Source organism: Phalacrocorax aristotelis, chromosome 11 (assembly GCF_949628215.1).
Source record: "Phalacrocorax aristotelis chromosome 11, bGulAri2.1, whole genome shotgun sequence".
NCBI classification, from domain to species: domain Eukaryota; kingdom Metazoa; phylum Chordata; class Aves; order Suliformes; family Phalacrocoracidae; genus Phalacrocorax; species Phalacrocorax aristotelis.
Window position 1 is genome coordinate 9,249,574 of NC_134286.1, and position 22,799 is coordinate 9,272,372.

General features: G+C 42.1%; 1 protein-coding gene and 1 non-coding gene across 3 annotated transcripts; both read left to right on the forward strand.

Annotated features, from left to right (window-relative positions):
• The first annotated feature begins 1,137 nt into the window (after positions 1-1,137).
• PABIR2 (PABIR family member 2) lies at positions 1,138-12,147 on the forward strand. 2 transcript variants are annotated; one of them, XM_075106792.1, is made up of 10 exons: positions 1,138-1,624; positions 2,016-2,094; positions 3,434-3,490; positions 3,877-3,920; positions 4,001-4,055; positions 4,283-4,384; positions 5,708-5,796; positions 6,355-6,419; positions 8,778-8,874; positions 9,950-12,147. In XM_075106792.1, exons 1-10 carry the CDS (start codon positions 1,509-1,511, stop codon positions 10,098-10,100), a joined length of 855 nt encoding a protein of 284 aa, XP_074962893.1. In that variant the 5' UTR covers positions 1,138-1,508; the 3' UTR covers positions 10,101-12,147. The 2 variants fall into 2 exon arrangements, with proteins under 2 accessions (XP_074962893.1, XP_074962894.1); XM_075106793.1 differs by having other exon boundaries at positions 1,358-1,624; positions 6,358-6,419.
• On the forward strand, positions 9,722-9,866 carry LOC142063459 (small nucleolar RNA U109). The gene has a single exon (XR_012662772.1). It is a non-coding gene; the product is annotated as a small nucleolar RNA U109 (small nucleolar RNA).
• Positions 12,148-22,799: the final 10,652 nt, after the last annotated feature.

Here is a 22,799-nt window from a genome sequence, read left to right on the forward strand (position 1 = left end):
TGGGTGCTGGCATGGGACGGTGAATGGTTTTCCTTCTGCAGTAATACAAGACAAGGATTCTTGTCTCTGGGTTTTTCAATATAAATACATACTGAAAAATCCTGAAAATATTTAAACTATAATCTTGTGGGGCTGTTAACTCCTTTCAGGTACCTACAGGCACAAAGTTCTTCGTTAATAGGGTCAGTATAATGCAAGAAACGCGAGCATTGACAAAAACAGTTGGTGAGACATATACGCTGTAGGGAAAAAAATGGGATACACCCAAGTCAGCCTTGACTGACAAAAAAATGTTAGGAGGGACTGTAATAAACATCACGCTATCCATGTGGTAGTTCTCAAGAACACCTACCTTCAGGCATTTTGAAATGCGAGAATAATTCATATAGCCACGTTCCCACTTAAGAAAGTTGAAATGGTGAAAAACCCTAACTTTTCTGTGTTTGCTGTTTCTTCGCCTAGTGCTCTGGAGGAAGAATGGCTGATCCCCAGGAGAAAATTAAAACCTTTGTGATTTTGGTGCTGGTAAAGACCCCCTCATGTAAGAGACAATGTGTATGCTGTAATTGTTATAGGGAAAGATTAGAAAACTAAAAATCAGTAAGCACAAACTTCAATACTTTGGCCACCAGAATGGAACTGTGAAAGTTGCTGCAAAGCGAGCCAAGAACCAACTTGGGGACAGATCTCTGGAACAGCGTGGCGGCTTGCCTTCTCGGAACTCATTAAAGACACATGGCGTTCTTCAGCAGCAAAACAAAGCTAGGAAACTGGAGCTGTTCCCAGTTACTGCGTGATTTCAGCTCGTGAGAGGGAACCTGAAGCGGACCCACGCCGCCGCTGCCCCCGGCGAGGGAGGGGCCCGGGACAGGCACCGCCCCCCGCCTGGCCCCACCCCCGACGCCGGGCCCCACCCCCGCCTGACGCGCCATTCTTTCTCAGCGCCCATTGTACCGTTTCAAACACACGCCCTGCCTCGTCAGCCAGTCAGCGCGCGAGTCCGCCGCGGAGGCTCTCGGGAGTCCCTACGCAGACGAAGCCGGGAGCGGGGGACCCGAAACCGGCCCCGCGCGCACGCGCAGTGGTGGATGCGGTGGCAGGACGCATGCGCTGTGGGAGGCGGGTTGCTTTGCCTCCGCCCCGTTTCCCGCGCATGCGGGCTGTGCGGTCGCGGGCGTGGGGGGTGTCCGGCCTGAGGCGATCGCTCTCGTCCGGCACCGGCGGCGGCACCGGGAGCGGGGAGTGAGTCCGTCGGCGACAGCGGGTGGGGAAGGGGCCGTTCCCCGGGCTGCCCCCGGCATGGGGCGTTTCTGGGGCCGCCCCCCTCGCCGGGCCCGGCGCGCCCCCGGACCCTGCCTGCGGCGCCGCCCGCGGGGCCTGTAGGGGCGGCCGCGCCGGGCCGTGCCGTGCCGAGGCGGGGGGAGCGGCGGCATGAGGAGCCGCTGCGGCCGCCGGCAGTGAATGGGCGTCGCGGCGGAGCGGGAGGAGCCGGAGCCGCCGCTGCCGCGATGGCTCAGGAGAAAATGGAGCTGGACCTGGAGCTGCCGCCGGGGAGCGCCGCGGCCCCGAGCGACGGGGGCGGCCTGAGGAGATCGAACAGCGCCCCCCTCATCCACGGGCTCAGGTGAGCGGGGCCCGGCGGCGGCGGCTGGGCCCGGCCCGGGGGGCTCGGTCTCTCTGCTGGCACCGCCCGCCCCGGTCGCGGCCCCGGGGTTGCTCCGCGCTTCGGGACCCTACCCGGCGGCCGCTCCCGGCTGGGCCCCGGCCCCGCCCGCGCCGCGCCTGGAGGCCGCCGAGTCCCGGAACGCTCCGGTCGGGGCGAGCCGCTGCGTGCAGCCGCGGAGCCGCGCTCTCGGCATGGCAAAAGCGCTTGCCGAGCTCCTGCGGTGAAAGTGGTGCTTCTCTTGAAATAAAATGGATGTTTTCAGAGCACCGCACAGTGTGTTGTAGCACTCCGCGGTCTTCAGTGAGGCACAGCTTAGAAACTCGTTCACAAAACTTTGTTTTACTTACAGTGACAACTCACAGGTTTTTCAGCCTTACGTGTTGCGAACTCGCAGGAACAGCACAACAGTTATGAGCCGTCATAGTATGGTAAGGAATCTGAAGCACGTTTTGTTTATACCTAACAAGAACTAATTGGTCTGGAGAAATGAAGTTAAACTTGATCTGTGTTTGTATGAAGCATCCTTGGAGGCTTCCGGGCTGCAGAATATGCATTTTATTTTTTTTTCACCAGTAACTGCAATCTACAATGAAATTATACTGGTGTATTAACTGTGTGTCCCTAAGAAGAAAACCATAGCTGAAGCTGCCTGTGATTCCCAGTACGAAGTATGGTCTTAAAGTTAACCCTGACCTAACCCTGACCATGTGTTGGAAGAGGAAACTGCTGTCACAATTAACAGTCTTGAAAGGATGGTTTAATTTGTTTTGAAAACGGAAGAGAGAGTCACAAGTCCTTTTTGACCTGTTTGTTTGACAGTGCTGCTCTTTTTCTGCAAAGACTGAACACTAGATATCAGAAAATCATGTAAAGAGTAATTTATTGGCTGAACGATAGTCTGGCCTCTTTTACGTCTAGTAGCGTACAGTACTGCAGTTATTTAACTTTACAAAGATGTTACATTTCTTTTTTTCACCCTTGCCTTGTCAACTCAGGGATCTATATATTCTTTTCCACTAAAATTTTTCTTGCTCATCTGTGGGTACTGAAGATTAAGTATTGCTTTTCTCAAAATCCATAGGACTTAAAGTCCTGAAATATGTTTTTCTTATGTCTTCTGTTCAGAAAAAGCAGGGTGAAATTTTACTTTGTTACATCTGTTACGAGATTTCTTAAGAATCCAAAATTTTGGAGCTCCAGTCAGTAGGTGTTATAGCAGGCACGTAGGCATCCTGAGTGGGAACTGTTGGACCGTTTGTATGTGATGGTAGCCAATGTTCCGGAGGAATTAGATGCGTAAAACTGTATGCAACTGAAAAAATGGCAAAAGTAAAGTTTTAGGGAGTATTGTTCAAGACTGAGCTGAAACATTGCAATTTCTCCTTTGTAATAGCCAACTGGCTGAGTAAGTTAGTACAAGAGTTTGTCATCTTTAGGCAGTGGAGGATTGTGTGATGTTCGTAGTTTCATTTAGAGTACCTCACTTTTCCAAATGGCATATATAGCTATTTGTATATTTGAGATGCTAAGCAGTATCTGCTTGCAAGCCTGAGACCTGTGCCGCTTGCTGAGTGGTAGGATGAATTTGTAAGTGGTGAAACAAGTCTTTTCTCTTGAAGGTCAGTGTTGTCTTTTTGCAGCATTGAGTCATCCACACATAGTTGTGCAGCTCATTTTTAATTTACCAAGAATGTAGGTGATGGTAAATGGGATGTATGCAAGCTGTTGGTGTGTGATTTAATCATTGTGGCTGTCGCTTTTTTTCAGTTGTTGTCATCATCTCCTATTCGTATTCCTAGCAGCCGACTTCATCAGATCAGAAGGGTAAGTGTAGTTTTTAGTCTGTGTATTTAGCAACAGAATGAAAAGCATTATATAATATTGAAGTACTTACCTAATGGGAGTTTCTTTCCTGTTGAATTTTTCAAGTACTAGAGGAAACAGAGTCTTTTTTTTTTAAGGCTTAATTTCAACAAGGAAGCGTCCTTGCAAGGCTTATTGTTGTCATGTTTAAATTACCTCGTACTTTTGAAGTGTTGTCTCATGGTGAGAAACAGTGAGCTGGGCCGGTAGCAGTATCTTCTCTCTGGAGTGCTGCTGCTGTTTGTATTTCAGTTCTAATAGCAGATTATTGAAGTGCAAGTGTTTATTCCAAGGACCTAGGGTGAATCACATGTTATGGGAAAACTTACAATGTTTATCTCCTGCAGGAGGAAGGAGTGGATTTAATGAACAGAGAAACAGCACATGAAAGGTGAGTGTTATTAAAACAAGATGATAAAATAGCCAGTGTTATCCTCTTTGTAGCTACTGATGGGATTTTTTGTATTCTAGGGAAGTGCAAACAGCAATGCAGATAAGCCAGTCATGGGAGGAAAGCTTGAGCCTGGTAATCTCTTTATAGATGTTTCCTATTTGATTCTACTTTTACACTCAACTGATGAATTTAAGGGAGAGAGAGGAATTAACTGTGAAATTTATTTAAGAAGAGCTTAAGTTCATCTGCTTTAGATGTTTTCTGTGCTTGGCCCTGTGACTTTCCACTAGAAGGCTGTGCCTTGGATTATAAGGTAATGTCCTGTGACAGTGTTAAGTTTTCAAACCTTTTTTTTACAGAGTGACAATGACTTGGACAAGTCTGAGAAATCTTCCTCCCCAAAGAGAATAGACTTCATTCCAGTTTCGCCTGCACCTTCACCTACAAGAGGAATAGGAAAGGTAGGACAAGTAAAATACCGAAGTGGGAGAACATTTTAGAATTTTAGAGCAAGGTGAACTGTGAAGATGTGTAACTTCACAAATTGATAGTTTTTTTAAAGAATCACACCCAAACAACAGCAACCCCCCCCAACCCAAACCCACATTTTATTGGTTTCTGGGAATCAGATGTTTACCATCTTAGAGCCTGCAGGGTTTAAGCGGCATGCCAGTTCTGTCCCACTGAATGTTTTCAGTTGCTGCTATTTGTGCAATGTTTGGATGGGTTAGGCTTCTGGTTGTGGGGAAGCTGGAAGAGGTCATTAGAGTAGTCAGATTTGGACATGATTTTCAGCTGCCTAAGTGGGGGGATGCTGCATAAGCACCAAAATTGGAATGCATCATATATGTAGAGTAAGTGTGTAGGCAAAGACCAGAAGCTGCAAATCTGTGTGGTGAGGAGGATGAAAATATGTCCATCAGATATGGAAAGGAAGGCATAAACTCACTGTGAAGGAGGACTCGGGCATGCTGAATTTTCACTGAAGGCTGGTGGCATGTGCTGGAGAAAGGGTGGATCTTAGACAAACTACTTTTTCCAGCAGGGGCTGGAAAACTGAAATGTAGCACAGAGAAATAGGCAACTGTGTTTAAAGATGGGCTGTTTGACCTTGTTTTCACCCTCTTTTGTGGTTCTGCTTTTGTATTGCTATTATTTTATTGCATGCCTCTACCAGTGCTGATGCATGGAGCAGGCACGTACTAGTGCTGGGTCAATGTGTTCGTAGTGCAACACTGGGGCAGCTGGTCCTGTACCTTTGGAATCACGACTGTAAAGCAGTATTAGATAACTTGACAGAAACATTTTTGTGCTTAGCTATGGGCATTCATGGGCTAAGCTCAAATTAACTGCAGAACCACAGAGCTCAATACTTTGTTCTACTCTGGAATACTATGTTAAATTTTCAGGTCAGATGTATTTTGAGTAAACTGAACTTGTTTGTTTAACAAGCCACTTGAAAGAAGTAAGTCCTGAGTGTTGTACTACTGTTTCTAAATGTTATGGGAATAACAGAAACAACTGTCTTATTTAGAAAACAGGGTCTGTCTCAATTTCAGATTTCTTTTGGTTTTGAATTTTAGGTTAATCTAAGTAGTATTGCATTAGCCAGTATATTTTTGCAAGTTAAGTTTTAATGCTTCTAAGATTGCCTTTGATCATCTCTGCCTTATTCTATTACTAGATTTTCTTCAATTGGTGATGTTTTATTTGGAGGGTGGAGGGAAACACCTGAGTATTTAAATGGAAATTCTGAAGCATCTTAATGTGACTTTTTTCTGCAGCAATGTTTTTCACCATCATTGCAAATGTTTGTGAGCAGTAATGGATTACCTCCAAGTCCTATTCCCAGTCCAACACGGCGATTCTCCAAGTAAGTAACATCTGCAAGTAACAGGTATACATGGGCTTAGATTCCAAGGCTAGCACAATGATTAGCTAAAGCTGATTTTAAGACATTAAAAAAGACTTTAAGTTTACATTGGCTGAAGTATTACTACATAAAAATGCTCTGAAAGTTCAACCTTCACCAATGGTAGCTTTATGTGGGTGCTCTTGTAGGAGCCGGTGTCAACTTTAAATTAGATAACTTGTGGGGAAATTCCTAGGTACTTCAAATGCACTTTATTTGTCAGCATATCAATTTTATATAAATATTACACACAATTTAGAAACGGATTGAAGTGAGGATGTGATGAACTAAGGGAAGACGACCCTCAAATTTACTGCAACTTCACGTGGTAGATAATCTGCTCTCATAGGCAGCACTTCTTTGTTGTCTATGTAATTTAGACTCCCTGCACGTTCCAGTTGTGCAGGAACAGATTTAAAGAACATTTCATATGATGTGGTTGTATGGATTTGATGGTAGCTGTGGTGGTGTTCAAACCTGGAACCTTTACAGACCTGACTATCAGTATTCTCCCTCTAGCAGGAGGAGTCAAAGTCCAATCAACTGTATCAGGCCCAGTGTTCTTGGCCCTATTAAAAGAAAAGGTATGTGTATTTACATTATCAGATGTTTTAATATGGATGTAGTTTTGCGGGTGATACATTTCTCTCTCCCATATTTTTTTGTTGTTCTGTAAATATAATGCACTTGTATCTACAGTGAACTGGAATTTGCCAGTCATAACTTACACAAGGTAACATAGCTAGTCTAAAACATGAGAGGGGAAAAGCATTAAAAGCAGCTGCTGCTTGAAAGAGGCAAACTTTATTCCACATCATATTAAATGTTACAAATATTCGTAAGCCCTGACATTCCAAAGAGTACCACTGTATGGTGCACACCCTTCAGATCATCTTAGGAATGTTGCTTATCATGCAGTATCTTCTAAACTTAGTACTGAATGTTTGTTTTTACTCTGGAAGTTCAGAAGGTGAGTGTTTAGAGAAATGGAATAGATCAGTGCCCTTTCCTGGAGGGGGAAAACTGCATTCTTCCCTGGAAGTATTCCGTGTTAAGAATATTCACGTTACATCCCAGAACTAGTCTCCATAGCAGAACTGTAAGATTAAGATGTTTACAAGTGTGCCTCTAGCTATGCTTATCCTTGCGGCATTTTTTTTTACTTGGGCATTCTTAACTGCACGAAAAACATGTACTTCTATTTTACAAGAATTATATCTAGCCTTCTAGAAAAATGGCTGTTTATTAGGACTGCTTTTGCTATCAGATAAAGAATGTTATCTAATTTATATTGAATTGACGGGGAAAGAGAAGTTTTCTCATAGATGCCAATTCTATCTTGGCTGTTATTTTCTATGAATCTTAGAGGCATTAAAAATGGAGCGAAAGTTTATCAACCTTAGTAGGAAAGAGATATTAATCCTGTGTTGGTTTACTTCAAACACTTTACAATAGACTGTAGACAGATTGTATTAAAAACAGTGCAGGTAAGGGGCAAGCTTTCCTAACCCGATCCATGTGCTCTTGTGGAGCACCTTCCCCAAAGCAGAGATATGAGTTTGCCTTTTTTACTCAAAATATCAAGGAATTCTCAAAATGTTGCTTAATTTTAAAACATCTAGTCTATTTAAATGAACCTAATTTGTTTTCCTAAATACATAATCCTGTTTTCTGACTTTTAGCAGTAGCTTTATCATTCGTGTTCTACAGGCATGACACGGTAACAAACTGACACGATGATACATGGAGGGAAGAAAGCAATGTATTGAGGAACACTTCACTGCTGTAGGGAATTGATAGTGGTAGACTGTGCAATGTGTTGTAGTAGTGCAGATTTGTCTCTCTGAAATTTCAAGTGGCAGAAGAATTACCTAAGTTGGTGGTTTGGGTTTTCTTAATTTTTGTGTAAGACCAAGTGTTTTATAATCATGTTTTGCCCATTCTGCTTGATAGAAGTTGCTATTCCTTCCCTTCAAAGAAGGGAATGTATCCCTCTGGGCTAAAGGAAATAGGGGGGCTCTTTTATAAAATGAGTGGTAGAATAATTCTCTTGCATAACACATTAATATATACTGGTTTGCTATAATGCTTAACCTCTGTCAGCTTTCCAAACTGACACAACTGCTGTGAAGTGTAGGTAAAAAGCCAATAAATATATTTCCATTTCATATGGTTTTGTTGCCAAGCTAAAAATGAAAATATACTGTAGCTGAGAGGGTTTTCTTTTCTTTCTTTAAGCTTGTTATTGGCAAGTTCATGATATTTCCAGTGTGTCTGTTGTACAGAAGCTATTAATGAGCTAGCTCATTCTCGGGGCAGATTATACTAAACAGATTATATGAGTTCTCCCCATCATGTTTAATCTTTTAATGTCAGTAGGAGATTACAGGTACAAAGATAGTCTGATCCATGATGAGTAAGTGGAAATGCATACACATGCCAACTTTATTCTATTCAGCTTTTCTGTAAAAGTGTACGTATGCATCAGAACTTCTTGTACACAGGAGGGTGAAACTGTGAACCAAGCTGGCGTTGCTATTTTCATAATCACTAAGAATTTTAATGCCTATATTTTGGCTTGTCAGTTGACTCATCTCAACTGCTTACTTAAAATTAAGTCACAGTAATTAGTTTGCTTTAGATCATTTTGTCTGATTGTAGTCTAGGAAGCAAGTGCCTGGTTTTGTGTCTTTGAGATCGTTGTAGCCCCTCAGATACCACTGAAGCCTTAGTTAAATTAAGGATGGACTGGATGGTTGAACAACAGCTAGCATCAACAAATGTCTTACCCAAGTGCTTGGTTGGCTGAATTGGAGGACTTGCCATATTACAGATGCAACCTTGCTCTATTGTGGGACAAACCTCTCTTTTACAGTAGACAAATATTAAATGGACATTCCAGAGACTCAAGTGAGTTTGATTATTTGCGCTATTTTCCTTAGGTGAAATGGAAACTGAAAGTCAGCCAAAGAGACTTTTTCAAGGAACAACCAACATGCTTTCTCCAGATGTTACACATCTGACAGATCTCAGTTCATGGTAAAATATTTCATGTGCCCTGAAATGCCAAAACAGGGAATGCATTTCTCACAAGCTTTCTTGTTTTGTGTTTTTTTCCAGAAAAAAAATACTTTGTGTGTAGCTTGCGTATGCATATTACCGAGAACTACTCCTGTGGTAGCGTAGTGTGACAGTGTTCCTGCTCCTCTGATCCACTCTTCCTGAGCAGACTCTAGCCTAGACTTTGTGTATCAAAACTTTTATACTGAATATAATTGTTACAAACCCCTGTTGGTTCATAAGCGAAGTTACTTCACTTCAAAGATGCGTCACCATTTCAGTATGTTGTAGGCAGTGGTCATATAGTATCTGTGGTACTTATCAGAATACTGAGAAAACTTGTGCGTGTGTCAATAGTTACTGCAGTTACATGGTTCATGTTGATACATTCATGATTTTTAGTGTTATAGTCTGTCTCAAAAGCTGAGTTATTTTTGTGTCAAGGGTCAGATACTAAGTATTCTGAAATGTTAACTCTATTACTGGAATTCCAGTTTACCTACAGACTTGAAACTCCCTAGAAATAGTTTTTTCGTGTTGCTTCCAGCTAAATTGTAACAGCATTGATTTAATGTGTCCTCTGGAATCTTGTATCAAGACTTCAAAATCCAAACACAGGAATTCCTTACTTACAAGGGAAAAATAGCTTTCAAAATTTTGCTTTGAGTAGTGCAATGTTAAAGAACATACCTAGCTATTTAATGACACTGTTGCTGCGTTGTGGATTAGATTCTTATTATTCCTGTCTTATAACCTTTTAAGGCTTTATTCTCATTAGTTGTCACCTCCTTTCTATAACTGATGAAAATCAGAGTAGTAATTTGTTCTGCATGTTAAAAAAAAATAAAATTCTGCTCCTCATTCCCATAAGGAGCATGAATATACACATAACATGCTACAGAAAACAAGGAGTCTTCAGGGCTGCCAGTCTTGCAGTAGAGACTGAGTGGTAGTATATGTCTCCTACATCTTTACTACAAAGGCGGAAGTTCGTTAGCTTTATGCACAAAGCCGTCATGCCTGCGTACTAAACAACCTCCTCCTTTTTCCCCAGCCTGTCTTCAGATATTCTTGATGGGAGCAGCAGCAGTGTTGGCTCTTCCTCTGACTCACTGACTAAAGGCAGCATAACCACGGAGTCTCCAGTAACATGCTCAAACTCGTGCTCTTCATTCATTTTGATGGATGATCTCTCACCTAAGTGACTTAAGTTCTGAGTCAGTGTCTGGCTGTGCTGTTCCCTTACTGTACACTTGTACAGAGAAATGAACTCTCATCCTTGAACCATTACCGTGGATTATTAAAAGGAAAAATAATTGTAACTGTAATCCTTGGCGACTTTCCAGTGATTTTGATTTTTCCATTTAATGGACATTGTAGACCATATTAATGTCTGGGTTTGTGAATTTATTTTTTAAACAAGATATCTGCTGAGATTATACTAACTTTTTGCTTTCAGGAACTTGCATACACTTTTTGATTCCAAGAATAGGTATCTTCCTATTAGTGTTGCAATTTTTAGGAAAATACTTCTATTGTTATTGTGGTCACTATGTCTAGGGAAATAATTTGGTTTGGAAGGATTTGAAAATACTAATTTATTCTCTGGCACTTCTACCATTGAGTAAAACTATTCTCCTTGCTTTTTTTGTTCAGTCGCTAGCCTCAAATTCTCGTAACAGAAGGGAGAAAAAAAATCTTTTCTTAGTGCTGCTAGTTGTCTTTATTACAGAAGACCACAGTGGGTCTGGAAATCTGACTCTATTACATTAAAACAAAACAAAAAACTAACAATATAACTATAGACTGGCACTTCTGCCATCGGCGAAGAAATGACAATACTCTACAAACATGATTAAAACAGCTGCATAGTTCTCTCCCCAGATCCTTTATCCTACAGATTGTATGAAATAAGGTCAATATTCAGCAAGATTTGGCCAAGGAAGGTTAATCCATGCCTCGATCTAAGACATACACTGCAGATAACTAAGTTATTTAAACTACTGTGTAGGAGAACCATGTATGGCACCGTCGATGTCTCCTGTGGCAGCGAGGTCATAGGTATTTTTGTGCCTTAGGGGACATTGTTACAAAATTACGGAATGTAAACCAGAGGGGTGGGTGGGAAAAGTTCTTTGTGTACAGCTTGTTTATAGAGTGCTTACCAGATTCTGTCGTTGATGCTGCTTTCCTTAGTGTTCCTTCTCAAGGTGTGTGCTCCAGTGCCAGGTGCTGTGGGTAGTCCCAACTCCGCTGTGAGGCGGCAGCCAAAGTAACACCCTTTGCAGCTGCTGTGCGCAGCATTTATACCTTTGTGGTCATGAGCAGGGCAAGCAGCTACGTGAGCTTCCAATTTCTAAGGGAAGACTTACATGATTGGATTGAATACGAGCTCTGCAAATTGTTTGGCTAAGGAGTTCTCTTTGAGCTATGAGTAGTCTTCATATAGTACCTTGGTCACTCTGAGGTAAGACAGTAGGTATTTTACTTTTTAAAGACTTTAACGGGGCAAAATAAATCCGTTTGTAATCTACTGTGTTATGCTATTTATTATTTATAACTATGTAAAAAGTCTGTGGTGATGAATTATAGTATTTTTTTATGATTGAATAAGTTTTTTATGTTCAGTAATTGCTGGCCGGTTTGTATTTAATACGCAACATTGTCTGCCAGAATCATAAGCTTCCACTTTTGAATGTTTGTAACATAAATGCTTTTCTTATCTAAAAGTACAACTTCTGATCTTTCTGAAAGAAAATAGCACTGAATTTAAAGTAAGATTATGTGCTTTAGAAGTGAGCACAATCTCTGGCAATACTGTCTGGCTAAAAAGGGGAGGGGGAGAACCATAGTTTTTCCTGTTCTGAAGAAGCCGTTGAGTTTCCGGAAGACGTGTACATACCAGATTATTTTTAAAAGTGTTTCCATTAAATTGTAAGAAGTACCATAATGGGCCAACAGTGGCACTATTATTTCTGTTATCATTTTCACCTGTGGAGCGTTAGTTCCCCACCTCAAATAAATGTGCATATTGTAAAATATTGTCCATTGGTGCCATTTTTAAATGAGCTTTGCAGTATCAAATGTTAATTTTATTTGTATATGCACAGTGCTATTTCTTGAATTTTTGATGTCTTAAATCGCTTAATTATTTTTTTATTCATGCTTGTATCTTCTCTGCCTTCTCGATGCCAAAAGAAGGCTGCTTCTACTTTTGCAAAATATTGATAAACAGTCTGTGTTAAAATTCAACCTGTTACCTGTGCCCCAGTTTCCTTATACCGTGCTTTTACTGGAACTGTGATTTAGAAATCTGAACAAGGGGTGGCAGAAGGGGGAAACCTATTGCATGCTTTCTTAAAACTGAGAAGAGCATAACTATTGCTTATATTTGGCTGACTTACCTGTACAATTGATGTATTCCAGATTTGTTTGTTAGTGGAGAGTCTTATATAAGTGCTGGCCTTTGTAAACATTAGAATGTAAGCTTCATAAAGCAAACGCACAAATATTCACTCTTGTTACAGCATTTTTTTTTTTTTTGGTGTTCTGGCTATTCTCCACTCCAGAAGACATGGCTCTTTCATAAAACATATATGTCATACAGACACACACAGAGGCTGTGTCTGTTGTTTCAGAATGAGCGTCATTGTGTAATCTAGTAAGTCCCACCCAGGACCATACTCTGTTTCTTGCACGTGGCTGTAAGACCACTTGTTTGTTTTAAAAGTAAGTTTTCTAATACTCTGATAGCTGATACTTGCACCTAACTGCATGTGAGTTGCTGCTGCTTACAGAACCAATCTTTATTGCAGTGTAAAGGCTAGTACAGCATCCTCTGACTAAACTAAAAGTTGCATTTCTGGATTTACAGCATCCTTTGACTAAACTAAAAGTTGCATTTCTGGATTTATTGCCTTGTCTGTAATGATTTAGATATCAGTCTGAGGAAGAAGGCCAGCTGGTGCTGGTAGTCAGCTTTAATATATAACTATTGACATGCTTAACAACTGGTTTTTGTGACTTCACCAGACTTATTTGTGCTGAATTGCCATGAGGAGTGTCTGACAATTCCTGTCTTTCCGCCCTCTCTTTTTTGGTTTTTTTTTTTTTTAATAAGGAGCCATTACTGCATATCTGTTGCTGAGAATCACCAGTGGTGATTTACCTTTGACGTTGTAACTGTTAAGAATAAAGTTAAAATACCAGCAAATACCAGTGTAATTCAAGCAGCGGTTTAGACGGACTGTTTTTAATACGTTAATTAGCACAGCATTACGATGTTGGTCTTTGTACAGCTCATTCACTAGTGCTGCCTTCAGATCATGTCCGAAGCACCCTGAATCCTCATTTCGTGGGCTTAAAATGCTGGAAGGATTTTACCAATGGTTTAGAAAAATGTGTGTGTCAGCTGTGGAACTCTGTATGTTTTGATAATATCAAGTGTTCTGAATCAGGAAATGGATCACAGTATGCATGTTTCATTCTCCTTCATTGAATTTCAAATTGGGGATCATGGGCCCAAAAGCCTGTATTTAAGGGGCTGTTTTTCTGACTGTATGTGATTAAATACTTTCTCCTACAATGGAAGTAATTAAACTGTCAGTGGGTGAGGATGTAAATCTGAGTCCTGCAGACTTTATTGGAAAACTCATTCTTGAAATGCACAAGGAAGGCTATATTGTATAAAAACAGTAAAGTGGGATTATTTTTTAAAGTCATGATAAAAATAGAGTACTCATTTTAACAACTCAAAATGCTAAAAACATTTTAAATGTAAAGCTTTAACTTGGCACGTTTCTCTCGACAGAACCACGTTGGGGGCTGGATGCAGAGGTTAACTTGAGCAGGCTTAGGCGGATTTGGAACTCTCATATTCTGGTGCACAAACACAATAGACTAGTCTTGGGAAATTATTTTTTGCAAATATTCACATTCTTATCTGTAGACCCTGCTAATACATTGTGTGACAACAAAGATGAGAACTTGTTTTCCTGGAGGAATTTCATCTGCATATAATCTTCCCGGTAACTTCATAATAAAAAAGCTTTGCATTAATATGAGTTCAAATATTTCATGAAGTCATAGGACTGTTTCGTTTGCTTTCTTGGAGTAAAGGCCAAGAAATATTTTTGGAGCGATACAAACTGCCTCTTGTATTCCAAGGCTATTATATAAATGGCAGCTGTCCATAGTAACTGAAAAGGGACTTTGCCTACCAGTCAGTATTTCAGTCTCTATTGAGATCTGTTAAATAATCCTTAGCAAATTTGGTGATTGATGTAAGGTGGGTCACTGAAGGCACCAGATGACCCAGTGAGAAGGATATAGTAACTAGCTCCTTTGACTACAGCTTAGTTTTAGACCTGAATGTAGACCAAGCTTATCCAACTAATTTTCAAATGAAAAATGCGTTTTCCAAGCAGCTGAGACTTTCATGAGGGTCTGCACTGCTCAAGCTTAGAGGAAAAGACTCCTTGTTGGCAAGTCTAGGGCTGTTCTACTCAATCCACCCCCAAAAGAGCGAGCTACACTTGCCGGTGGTCTCAGTTTTAGCAATCTACAGAGAGGGCAAGGAGTTGGTGGTTGGGTTTCTTTAAGGTCTGGTTATCTAATTCAGGGCTGGGACCTCTGTCATCAGGCTAAAATCAAAAGGAGATGTTGTTGTAGGGCAGGTCTGTTTTCTGAGGGAGTAAACAGGCTACAGAGCTGGCTTAAGCATGGTAGCCTGGGTTTGCTTCCTGCTGCAGATAAAAAGTCTTCGTGTAAGCGGGTTATAGTGATGGGGCTGCTGGCTCGGCACTGCCATTCCCATAAATACAAATATGCACAACTTCCACTATTAACGTGTACATGTACCTCAAGGCTATCCTTTTTATTAGTGTACTGGGCATTTGACGGAAGTCTCTTGTTTCAGTCCAAACAGTTTTGCATTAAAGCTGCTTTTTATTACTTGCTTTTAGATCTTAAAGCCTTTTGATATGGGGCCTATTGGGCCTTGGGTTTGAGTCTTGCCTCTGATTAGCATGCCAGGGCCAACATCTTCTTTTTAAACCTGGAGCAATTTGTTTTGTTCTTGCATTTTCAGTTTGGAAAAGCAGAGTAGGGAGGTTCTTGCTTTTAACAGAGAATGAGTGTTACCTTTGGTGATCACAAAAGATTGTGGGGTTTTAAAAGAAATAAGACCTGAAAATACAGAACAAATAAATACCTATTTTTAGCGAACCTGTTAGGCTGGTTTGATACCAGGCTCTTTTTTTTAAATGCAGGTAATAGTCTTTTAAGCATATCATCAGTAACACAGCAACACAATCCAATATGCTTTCACCCCCAAACACTTCCCCTTACTGTAAAGTAAGAGTTTATTACTGAAAGACCATGAGTTTTGTTCACCTCGTGGCCTGTCTTGGTCTCCGAATACCAGTTTACAGTAATGATCCCCTGTGATTCAAGAGGCCCCTTGGTGATAACAGGCTGTCTTGCAGTTCCTTTTGTCCAGAAAGCGTCATCTTACACTGTATAATAATTCTAACACCTTTAGTCTCCCCTAGCTTATTTCTGAGGGCTGTGAGATTTTTACCTTTTATACAAACACAGTTGTTATTAACTGTTTATTACTGTAGGTTGGCTGTCTTACTAAATAGCTGTGGTAAACTTCCTGGTGGACTTTTGCATGTCTCTCATTTTGGGGTATAACAGAGTTTGGGATTTTTGATTATTTTTCAGATAATGTGATGTGTGTCTTCTGGAAGAATTATCCATTGTGTTTTAATTCTGCAAGGCATTTGGTATAGTTTATGCAGAAGTAACTCCTATTTAACAACATGAGTCAAATGAATCTGGGAGACAATAACATGCGTTTGTTTTTGCAGAAGTTGACTGGTTTAACCCTTGCATCACCTGAAGAAACCTCCTGTATTCTGCTGCAGTCCCCACCACTTTTGAACTTTCCCCAAAGTTAAGTTAGCAGAAGCACCAGGCTATTTTTTGTATCAGGGTAGTTTATAATGCTGATTATGAAAACCTGATCTTGCTAGAACAAAAAGATTTTCAGTGCCCCAAATAATTTGCAATTTAAATTTGTCATGAGAAGTGTAATGTTTTATCATTGCAATGCATGGCCAACAATTTTTTCAGTGTGAAGTTAGGATCTGTAATATGCAGGTAGGAAAAAGATGGTATCAAAAACTATGGGCCAAAGTAAAATAACAAATGTAACTAAAGTTAACTAGTCCAGAATCTAAATCTAAATGTTGGATCTGGCCTCTGACAAAGCAAACCCTTTGCTCTACATGCCCCTAAAGTTTTGAAAAAATTCAGCTACTGCCATGACCTTAGCAGATGAGTCTCAACCCTAGTTAAGTGTCAATGCTTCTCTACTTATGACCAGAACCTCCAAGAATTTGGGAGAATAATAAATGTGAAAGGGGGAGCTAGAATAAAAATGCATCTGTGCCTATGATGTATGAGTATTGGTTTGAAAAATGATACAGAGAACAGAGTGCAGTGAGTTGGGACAAATGTGCTTTAAATAAGAGTTAAGGATGTGCTACGTACAGTGCGTGTAACATCTTGTTCATGTGCAAGAACAGGCTGTGAAAGAAACAGCTTTGTGTGGGAGAAGTGACTTCAAAGCGCCTGAGAGAACTAGCACTGTAATAGGAAACATTTGCCTTTTGAGGACTCTTGTTGCTGCTGGTCAGTTTTTTCACTGGTTTCCCCCCCGTATTAAAACCCAGCAGCACGAGTAATGGGAGGCAGCATGGGTAGGGTGGGCCAGATGGGCAACAAGGAAGGGCTAGTTGGATTTGTGTGTGCTTTCACAGCTTCCCTCCTGCGCCCTTTATGCTGCGTTTGCTTTAGCCTTGAAGGTTATAGTTGTATTTGGCCAACCAAAGCAAGGCTGGATGCTCAGGTTCCTGTCTTTAGCAGCATAGTTACTGAAGGGGATTGCCAGCTTCCTCCAAACATCAGGGTATGTCCTAGACATTAGTGGGCAAAACTCTTCATGGGGGCAGAGGGGAAATGAGAGGGGGATTGAAGGTGTACGAGTGGGACAGAGATGCCCAAAGAGCTCTGGGCCCAGTGGGAGAGCATGGGGGACCTGGTGGGACAAGGCACTACAGAGAGAGCACCATAGCGCAGCGGGAGGAGGGATGTCACCCAGCAGGAAGGAGATGGCACGGCAGGGTGGGAGGCTGCTACACCAGCGTGGTATGGAGAAAGCCATGGTTTTCCGGTGAAGTGTTATGGTTATCCTCGTTGCCAACAGAAGGCTTATGCTGAGGAATGGGCTGTGGTATAGCTGCATGCAGACAGTTGCATGCACCTTAGTTTGCACTTATTGGGGTTTATCAGGTTTTTTGGAGAGTATCTGAAGTTTTTCAGCCTTGCTTCGCATTATGAAGGAGCATAGTGTGCATACTTACGATAAACGTAAGTGCTGGTGCCCAACACGTGTCTAACTGCGTAGGGTGCTTTGGACCAGATGTGAGAAGTTAATGGTGATGTGGATGACCACAGGATGGCGTATCACGGCTTGCAAAGCACAGAACGGTATTTAATGAGCAGTGGTAGTACTGGCTGAAGTGCGCCTAAACTGCATTCATCCTGCAACTTCTACTGCTAGCAATTTCTAATGTTTTCTTTCTTTTTCCCTTGCAATGTAACCTCTTCCTTTCAGAATAAATGCTAACTTTCCAGAGTGAGGTTTGGACTTCATTGTATTAATAACATTAAAACTGATTTTAAAAAGGGCAGATGCTCTTTCGTTGTAAGAATAACACCATCCCATGCTAGAGGAGACTTTGATGAAATTTACTGACAACCTGAAATGAATGAGAAGGCCCTACTCACAGCAAGAGAGCTTTTCTAAGAGTATATTGCATATTGGCTGTTTTCCCAGCCCCATGAAGTCTTTTAGAAACATGCTGTGGCATTTTTCAGTTGGGTTTAGTGAATTGCAGTGCACAAGCTGGGTTTTTTTCATGAAGCGCTGATGCTGCAGTGTCCCATCAGGCAGCACGCAGGAAGCATCTTTCTGTTATTTCTCTGTGTGGGCTCACACAGACCTGGATCTTGGAGAGAATTTGGAGCGGCTTCAGCTTTGTAACCTGCAGCATAGGGGAACATCTACCTGCACGGAGTAAGCGTCCGACCGCATAGCTGTGATCTGGTGGTGTGTCCAGGTGAGTGTTTGGTAAAGATGGCTAGAACACATCTTGGTGTCGTCTGCTGCTTTTGACATAGATAGGATTATTTTCTGCAAACCAAGATGCAAAAATAAGCAAGCACCAACCTTAGGCTATGCGCTGGAGAGCTGCCTGCAGGGTTACAGCGTGGATCTGGCAAGGTCCCACCGCTGCCCTTCCAGCTCTGCCATCTAACCCAGCCTACCAAGGAGATGGGGGAAGACGGATCAGCCTGATCTTCACAAAGTGCTTTGAGATCTCTCCATGGCAAGTGCTGTGCAAGGGCTGAGTAATATCAGCACTGCTGGTGCTGGGAATTCTGGTTTGGCCCCCGGATCAGCGACTGGTCCTGTTGTGCCTGTGCTGCACGTAGTTTTGACTTGAGTTGGGAGCGGTTTCTCTGCTCTTTCATAGTTTGCCTTCTCCTTCGCACGTCTCCAACAGGAAGTGCAGATTCAGCAGGCATTGTATGCTTCAGCAGCCTGCCAGCTGCCTTGCTGAAGCTAATTCACAATTCAAGTCACTCCTGATAAGTTTGCAAACAATGTGCAGTGATTTCTGAGCTAGATAGCAGCTGAGCTGAACTCCTCTTTCCAGCCTGTCAGTTGAACGAAGCTGTGCATTCACTTTGTAAAGCTCATGGGTCAAACCTGGTCTTAACACTTCGGTGATGTTTCATAAATTTCTTATTTGTTTAGGAATAACTTTAAGTGAGTGTTATCATTATTATTAAAACTCTGCAATGAGTGTGTGGAGGCACGAAGAGGGCATATGGTTAGTGTTGGTTTAATATGAGCTAGGAATTGAACCCAGGACTCCTGACTTGCAGTTTAGTTCTTTGATAGCTGGATAATTCTGTTACCCCCTTTATAACACACTGAAATAGCCTGGGAATAACTCCAGTGAAAACAAAATAAACATTTTTTCTTAGGCTAACTTCAAGTGGTAGCCTCTGAAAGCGTGCACTGAGGAACTGGCCCAGAGGAAGCGACTCTGCACTCATGGCTCATCAGCCCCGGCAGGAAACAGCAGGTCAAAGTTAGAAGGAACTTACTTAAAAGCTAATGAGCGAGTGGTGCAGCAAACATTGAGAGAAAGCATGGTTCAGTAGCCAGCAGAGGGGCTTGGGGTACTCCATCTGGGTCTTTATTCCACTTGCTCTCTGTTGGTTCACATCTATTTAACCAGAGAGATGCCAAGGTGGTGGTCTATCGGATGAGGATTTGTAGGTGAGGCCGTGCCCTCTCCTGATCCGTGCACAGTGCTCCCTGGAAAATGGGGCCAGTACAGAACACACACTACTTAATCTTACCCAGTGTGTTTTTATGAAATTAAATCCTTGTGACTTTATATCTCAGTTTGGCAGATACTAGTTTTTTTCAGATGTGTGTAAGGTCAGTAGTCACAAGTGTAGCAGCCTAGAACTGCAGGATGGGTTTGACCATTCTGTGCAAAAATTGTTACAATACAGTGGCAGAAGTAGGAATATATATTGCTCCTGCCAGATGACAGCAGGGTTTTGTTTATGGAGAAGCCTGAGGAAGCTCACCTTGGTATGCTTTCCAAAGGGCACAAGGTCACAGCATAGGCAGACTTATGATTTGAAGTGTATTTGTCACTGTGCCATATGCTGGGTTTCTTTTTTTTTTACTCCTCCCTTAGTATTAGAATTGGAAATTCAAGTTGGAGAAATGTGAAAGCAATTGGGCCTAATCCATTCCTGTTGTTACTCCTTTTGTTTTCACTGGAGTTACTCCAAGGCTGAATTCAGCATATGATGAACAACTTGTTCTCCAAAGTTGGAACTTAGGGGAGAAGATTTTTAGGGATGATCACGCAACTCTGAGGCTCCTTCTCAAACAACTGAAGCTCCCACAAGAGGGACAATATATGGTGAGTTTGGGTCATAGAATTTAGTACAACAAATTTAGTCCTCTTACAAGGAGCGGCTGAGGGAGCTGGGGTTGTTTAGCCTGGGGAAGAGGAGGCTGAGGGGAGACCTTATCGGTCTCTGCAGCTACCTGAAAGGATGTTGTGGCAAGGTGGGCACTGGTGTCTTCTCCCAAGTAACAAGCTATGAGAGAAAACGGCCTCAAGCTGCATCAGGGGAGGTTTAGACTGGATATTAGGAAAAATTCCTTCGCCAAAAGGGTTGTCAAGCACTGGAACAGGCTGCCCAGGGAAGTGGTTGAGTCACCATCCCTGGGGGTATTTAAAAGACGTGTAGATGTGACGCTTAGGGACATGCTTTAGTGGTGGACTTGTCAGTGCTAGGTTAATGGTTGGACTCTATGATCTTAAAAGTCTTTTCCAACCTAAATGATTCTATGATTCTAGTAATAAGCCCTCTAGTCATAATAATACATTATTATCCATTAGAACAATTACTTGAATGAAACCCAACTGCTAGCTCACTTAGATTGGATGGAAAAATCCTAGCTGTTAATCTCAATTGCCAGTTATCTAAACAGATACTAACCACGAGCAAATGGCAAATAGTCTGAGCCTGGTAAACCTCCTCCCACCTCCCTTTCTTCTCACCTTTTCTGGAACCAGCTCTTCAGGGTTGCCACTCATTAAATGTTGCCTGCTCTTCATGCATTGACCATCTCAGCTGCAGCCCAGAAAAGGCTCCACAGAGCTTACAAGCCCTAGGTCTGTTTTGATTTGTTGGAAAAAGGAGAGTGGGGAGTGCTATAAGCTATGGAGGAGCTGCATGTTACCAACTGAGGACTAGGTGGTGTTTGTTTGGGTTTGGTTTTTTGCAGGAGGGAGGATATTTCTGTTAAGAACTAAGATGAAACTCTTCACAGATCTGCAAGAATGAACGAGTCCTTACTGCTGGTTAATTCCTCCTGTGTTCCTGTGAGCTGTTGGAGGGGTCATGGCAGACACAAGATCTCCATGGTACAATTAGCTTTTCTTTCTTGGAGAAATAACCATTACTGTCTCTGGCTCGCTCCATTTCATATGCTTTCTAAACAACTTAGATCACAAAGGGTTCCAGGAGGAGTGCAGCATCTTGCAAAGAAAAGGCCTGGATTATTTTCTTCATTTAAGAGAGTCTTGTGAAATTTATGCTTCCTGCTCTTGCCTAGAGAAGACGATTTATAACAGATGCTCCTGCAGTCTTCACTGTGTGTGATTTGGAGGGTGGAGGATTCACCAAGCTTGCCATGCTTGAGAGGCCAGAGTAGCTTTGTGCTGAACAACATGAGTCCTGTCCAGCTAATGGAAAATCTCTCTATCCCAGAGCCCAGCTGACACCGAGTCAGGAGATTCCCTTCCTGTATCAGCTCCGCCATGTTGGAGTGTATCCCCTTGGCAGCTCTGCACAGGCAGTTTTCAGTGCCACAACCATGGTAATTCCTTGGTCTTGCTGAGGTCGAGCCCTTCTCTGTTGCCCTTTGGATATCATCCTCCTCCTTCCCCTCTGCTTCACTTCTGACCCAGGGAGTGGATGCTGGCTGCTCTCCCTACTGCTTCTCCTTCTAGACCCTCTCTGTTTGGAAGGGTCTAAGCTGCAGTTAGTACCACCGCAGACAACTGTCCTGACTGCCAAGGATGGTACAGAACACGCTAATAGAAACAGGATTACGGGAAGGGGCATCTGAAGTGTTTTTTACAGCTAGCTGGAAATGGAAGAAACTCTTACCTAACACATTAACTGATGCACAGGGTAAAATATTTTCTTCAACAGTTATATATACTCAGTAAGCAGGGAGGAAGAACCCTTCACTTTTAAAACCAAAATAAAGCAACTTCCAATCTTACTTGCTTGACTTATTTCTCTCCACAACAAAAAATGCACCGCTAATAAGCTGGTCAGTATAATCGTCAATGAGATGCTGCTTTGCTTAGACCTGAGGAGGTTTTAGGGACAAGAGAGAAAAATTTATGTATTCCATACAGTTACTGACCCCAAGGCTCAGTGGAGCAAACACCAGATAGCTAAGGAAAACAGTAGGAAGAGTTAAAATCCTACAAACTGCAGCGTGGAGGGATTATCACACCAAACTTTGGTTAAAGTTCACATAGCAAAGAGGATCTCTGTCTTTCTAGGAACTGCAGCCCCTACTGTTTGTCAGACATGCTGGCCCAGGACATAATCACTTCCCAACTTTACTTGGTCATCAAGAGCTCTGTAATTTGGAACAAGGCTTTTGGAAGACTTCAACACTAAATGAAGTATGTTATTGTCTAGCTTAAGCACAGGGGGGAAGGGGTTGTATTTTCTCTTCTGTGGCTGTATTTCTGCAAGGTGCCTAAAAAATGATATAAAAGTCTGGATTTATACAACATGGGTTTGACAGAGTTCAAACGTGGGACCTGCTCAGCCTCCCGGTCCACAAGCCTTGCCTTTTCTGAGAGCCCAGCACTAGTTAGGACTGTAGGTTTGTGCCTCCAGCCCTGCTGTGCTCTTATTTTGTCTTCTATTGGGGTTTTTGCTTTGCTTCCCTTCAAGCATTGGGCTCAAGGATTTGGGGCATCTTGTCTTCCACTTTGAAACACTCTGTTTCTTCTAGCTATTGATCCACCTGAGAATTACAAATCCGAAGAGTTTGGAAACTCAAAGATTTAAAAAAAAAAAGAAAAAGCACCATCAAAACCTGTATTGTCTCAACTCCTGGAGGAGGCAGATTGTAACTCAGTTCGCGAATGCTGTGGTTAGGTGTTCAGCCCATTTCTCCTGTAAACTAAAATTTTTTATTT

Bases quoted from the DNA above. Each gene is read 5' to 3' on its own strand.
- PABIR2 (XM_075106792.1), top strand. From the start codon at position 1,509: ATGGCTCAGGAGAAAATGGAGCTGGACCTGGAGCTGCCGCCGGGGAGC. The intron at 5,797-6,354 runs GTAAGTAACATC...TTCTCCCTCTAG, and splicing joins CCAACACGGCGATTCTCCAA to CAGGAGGAGTCAAAGTCCAA. The intron at 8,875-9,949 runs GTAAAATATTTC...CTTTTTCCCCAG, and splicing joins CTGACAGATCTCAGTTCATG to CCTGTCTTCAGATATTCTTG.